At 43.3% G+C, this 5,304-nt stretch overlaps 1 protein-coding gene across 9 annotated transcripts in view; it reads left to right on the top strand.

Annotated features, from left to right (window-relative positions):
- SCMH1 (Scm polycomb group protein homolog 1) overlaps positions 1-5,304 on the top strand; it is a 131,022-nt gene that overhangs the window by 62,531 nt on the left and 63,187 nt on the right. For all 9 annotated transcript variants that reach the window (XM_006164917.2, XM_027766888.1, XM_006164923.3 and 6 more), the window contains one exon: positions 4,277-4,365. In XM_006164917.2, the coding sequence (XP_006164979.1) occupies positions 4,277-4,365 (89 nt within the window). The remainder of the gene's footprint in view (positions 1-4,276; positions 4,366-5,304) is intronic.

Raw genomic sequence — 5,304 nt, forward strand, 5'->3', positions numbered from 1 at the left:
GAAGATATTTTGATCAACTGGACTGGGGAGAAATGATCACATATTGAAATGTTCACTTTGTAAGCTAAATAATATGACTCAATGTATATTTAAAAAATAAAGTAAAATAATAATAAAAGGAAGAAGAAAAAAAAGAACACACCTGGGGCACAGTCCCAAAATCTCAATAGGATGGAGCAGTGGAAAAGAAGGGACTGTGATATGACCATTCCCCATTGGGAATGCTTTCTCCCTCTCCCTCTCTGTCTGGCAAATATAAATAAATAAATAAGCTTATTTCATTATATTATTTCAAAGACAGAGTGAGAAACAGCATATAAAGTGTTTACTACATAGTAGACACTCAACACATATTAGCTATTATGATAATGTAAGTGTTCCCAGAGCTGAGAATGTTTTTAGCTCCTTCAGTTTCAGATGACATCAAAGCCTCTCACTAACCCCTTCCTCAAAATAGGATTGGGGGGAACCAGCAGTTAGTGTAATGGCTATGTCGCTGGACTCCCACGTAGTCGACCGCGGTTCGCGTCCTGGACCCGGTGGCTTAAAACTCACGCCGGGCGCGTGTGCGTGCATGCCCAGGATCCCGAGAGGAGAATGGAGGAGAAGGGATTGCGGCGTGACCATCCCCCCTGGGGGGTGATTTCTCACTTTCTGTCTCTAATGTCTCTCTCTGTCTGTCTGGCGAGCGCACGCGCCCTATAGTGAAAATCTCTCCAAAAAAAAAAAAAATAGGATTGGGAATTACGTGGCAAGGCGCTCTAGTTACTGGGAACTGAGGACATAAAATTTGAGTTTTTTAATTGTGTAATCATGGCTCTATATTCCTCTTTTCCAAGGTGTAGGGAGCACCCTTCTAAAATAGTAGTTCCTCGCTTCTGCCTTATCTGAAGTGCATTAATCATTCATGGCAAATCTGCTCTAGGTTTGGCATGCTTTAGCCCCTCCCTGACCTAAGGAGAGTCCCTACACACACACACACATACACACACACACACACACATATACACACACAGTGACCCCCAAATTTCTGGAGGCATTTTTTTTTTTAATCCGCAGTCAGAGGAAGGGTAGCAGTCAAAAACCCAGCTCAAACCAGGTTAGTCGGGCAAAAGGATGAGGCAGCAATTACTGACTCATAATTAAGAAATGCAGTGATTTCTCTGGGATTGAATGTGCTTGAAGTCAGGACTGAAGCCATTGTCATGTCTCTCCAGCCCTGGTCCTGTGTTGGCTTTACTCTCAGGTGTGTTGTTCATGGAGCAGTGCCAAATCAACAGCATCCTTGTACCGTAATCTCAGAGAAAGACTCTCCTCTAAGAGCTGTGTTGTCCCAACTTGGGACATGCACACATACACATTCTCAATCAAGGAGTTTCTGGTACTCTTAAACTGTATTATTTCCCACCCCATGGCCAAGTAGATAGGACCAAATCACATGGAATCAGGGTGACTTTTTTCTAAAAGTTAAGGACCAACACAAGCAAAAAAATGAAGTGATGGCACTTTTAAATTGAGTGATAAGACTGTCATGTTACTACTACCATTGTTGGTATGGAAGAGCTGTCCCAGGGACTGTCTTGACCTTGGGAAGGTAGGCTTAACTTAGCTAGCTTTGGGATTAAAAGTTTCTCTCCTTTCACCTCCTCCCCTTGAATTTAATTATACTTATTAATTAATTCTAAATCCCAAAAGTTGATTCTCCTTTTTTCATTTTGCCAGCATATTGACAGTTTAACAGAGTGGTTGAATATGGGCTCTAGAGTCCGAGTCTGCCTGAGTTTTGGTCCTGTCTTTGCTCACCTTGAAATCTTTTTTTTTTTTTTCCAAGGTAGATTTTTGCTATAGGGTACATGTACTCACCAGAGAGACAGAGAGACAGAAAGTGAAAAATCACCCCCCTGGGAATGGCCACTCCGCAATCCCTTCTCCTCCATTCTCCTCTTGGGATCTTGGGAAAGCATGCACATACGCCTGGTGTGAGTTTTAAGCCACTGGATCAGGGACTCGAACCACAGTTGACTACATGGAAGTCCATCCAGCAATGTAACCATTACACTATATGCTGGTCCCCAAATCTTAAGCAATCTCCTTAACTTTATGCATCTTCCTGACCTGTAAAATAAAGATAGTAATACCTATCTCATAGGGCTGTCATGATTCAATTAAAGAGTCAATGGCAAGTGATTGGCATAGTGCCTAGCACATAGTGAAGTACTCGATAATATCAGATACGGGGACCAGCAGTTAGCGTAATGGCTATGTCGCTGGACTCCCAGGTAGTCGACCGCGGTTTGCGTCCGAGACCCGGTGGCTTAAAACTCACGCCGGGCGTGTGTGCATGCGTGTCCAAGATCCCGAGAGGAGAATGGAGGAGAAGGGATTGCGGTATGGCCATCCCCCCTGGGGAGGGGGGGTGATTTCTCGCTTTCTGTCTCTCTGTCTCTGTCAGGCGAGCGCACGCACCCTATAACAAAAACCTCTCCAAAATAAATAAATAAATAAATAAAATCAGATATGGTACAGTTTTCAGTTCCAGTTTTGAAGTGTTATGTGTTTGTCTGGAATGGAAAGACTCAAATAGGTTGGGAGACTCATAAAGCAATAGATTTTGATATTTCAGAATGAAGAGTTGAAACGAGATGAAAGAAGCTCTTGGAACTTTAGTTGGAAGACACAACTACAATAATACTATTTATGATTCATTAAGTGTTTTTTTTTTTTTATCTATTTGTTTATTGTCATTTTCAGGCCACTGGGTCCAAGACTTGAACCACAGTCAGCCATGTGGGAATCCAGTGCTTTATCTACCACACTACTTGCTGGCCCCACTAAGTGGTACATTCTTACTAACTTCTTGTTGTTGTGGGTTTTTAAAAGAAAGATTTTTGCTGTAGGGTGCATGGACTTGTCAGAGATACAGAGAGACAGAAAGTGAGAAATCACCCCCCAAGATGTATAGCCATGCCACAGTCCCTTCCCCATTCTTCTCTTGGAATTTTTTTTTTTTTTTTTGGAGAGATTTTCACTGTAGGGCGCGTGCGCTCGCCAGACAGACAGAGAGAGACATAGAGACAGAAAGTGAGAAATCACCCCCCAGGGGGGATGGTCACGCCGCAATCCCTTCTCCTCCATTCTCCTCTCTGGATCTTGGGTACGCACGCACACGCGCCCGGCGTGAGTTTTAAGCCACCGGGTCCGGGACACGAACCGCGGTCGACTATGTGGGAGTCCAGAGACATAGCCATTACGCTAACTGCTGGTTCCCTCTTCTCTTGGAATTTTGGGCATGCATGTATGCACATGCTCCTGGCTTGAGTTTCAAGCTGCCAAATCCAGAACATAAACCATGGTAGGCCATGTGGGAGTCCAGAGACATAACCATTATGCCATCTGCTGGTCTCCATACTTACTGACTTTTATTTTATGGATGACAATGGACAATCTTTCTAAGCTTCTTGGAAAAGGGGAAAAAAAAAAAAAGTTTGTTCCTTACGTGTGTGAGAAATAGACATCCCCACTAGGGTCTTCATGCCACTCAGCCAGTGTACCTGGAGTGCTCAGGGAGATCCTGGACACCAGCCCAGGATCTTTCCTGTGGTCCACTGTGCCACCACCTGGTCACTCTAGGCTTCTTTTCACTCTTTTGGAGAATGAAGATATTTGGGTAAAATGATCCCCTTCAACTTTATCTTTGATCCTTAGTTGTTTAAGTAAACAATGAATATCGAAAAGTCTTTTGTCTTTGGCGTGTGTATATGCACATGTGTGAATGTATGAGAGAGACAGAGACGAGAAATAGCAAGTTAGTTTATATTGCAGCAAACAAAAGTGACGTATATTGGGTTTATCAGCTGACATTTGCTTTCTGCTTAAGAAGTTTCTGTCCCCTTTCTTACTCTACTGCACAGATCATCTCTGAGTATTTGTTAGTCTTATCTCACATCTTGGATTTTTCGAGGAAAGCTTCCTAGGCCGTGGTATATACTCTGTAATACCTGTATTGAAATCAGGTAGCTTGGTCCGGAGACTCTGTGCCGTTTACCTTGCAGTGTTACGTTGGACAAGTTATGTTCCCTCCCGTGTGCCTCGTTCTCCTCATCTGTCTAATGAGGCATTGCTTCCATTTCACTTTTCAGCCCTTTGCTAACAGTCTGTGATTCTGTGACTGTCACAGCATAGGTGGCAGAAGTAGCTGGGTTCCACAGGGAGAACTCGCTATCACCATTCCCTTTGAAGCATATTTTTAATCTGCTGCTCGTTATGTTTGCTGCAGGATTTCGGCTGAATGCCTCCTCTTGGCCCATGTTCCTTTTGAAGACACTAAATGGAGCAGAGATGGCTCCCATCAGGATTTTCCACAAGGTACGCCGTCCTTCAGGTCTCACCAACTCCAAACTCTTAAGGGCAGATACTTACATTCTTTCAGTTACTGAGCCGCTAATATCTGTTGATACATTACATTTATGGACTGAATATGCCTTCTCAGAAACTAGTTCAGTAGAAGGGTTTTCAATACCTTATGAAGCAGTAGTTATTCCCGGAGGAATATTAGACTACAAATCAGTATTCCTGGTTTTGGGGATCCCAGCTGCCAAAAATAAGCTATGTTCTTTTGACCTTATCTGTAAAGTAGGACTCTTCCTATCTTACAGAGTTGTTAAGAAGTTAAAATGTGTTTATTAGCAGAACATATAAAGCATAATACAAATCCTAAAGAGCCATTCTTGGGGCTGGCCCATTGCCTAGCAGTTAAGGGAGGTGGATCCCTTATGGCTAACTACAGTTCAAATCCTGGCCCCAGCAGCTTAAAACATATGCCAGGCACATATGCACGTGTGCCCAAAATCCCAGCAGGATGGAGAAATGGAGAAGGGATTATGGCATGACCACACCCCATGGGGGGGCGGTGCTTTCTCCTCCCTCCCCTTCTCTAGCAAGTGCATGTGCATTCTGGCAATTATAGATATATAGATAGATGCTAGCTGTTCTTATAAATCATAGAGTGTTATAGAGTCCTTCTTCTTCTTTTTCTTTTAATTTGCCAAAGAGATGAAGAGTACATGTGCTTACCAAAGAATAGGAGAGAGAGAATGAACCTCTCAATGGGATGTGGTCACACTACAATCCCTTCTTCTCCATTTTCTCATATTGTTAGAATTTGGGGTACACATACACATATACTCAGTATATTTTTCAAGCTACCAGGGCCAGAATTTGAACCACCTAGTCAGCCATGTGGGATCCTGCTCCCTTAACTAGGCCATGCAACCATCCAGGTAGAGTCCATTGTTCAAAACAGAA

Source organism: Tupaia chinensis, unplaced genomic scaffold (genome assembly GCF_000334495.1).
Source record: "Tupaia chinensis unplaced genomic scaffold, TupChi_1.0 Scaffold143758_1, whole genome shotgun sequence".
Taxonomy (NCBI): Eukaryota; Metazoa; Chordata; class Mammalia; order Scandentia; family Tupaiidae; genus Tupaia; species Tupaia belangeri.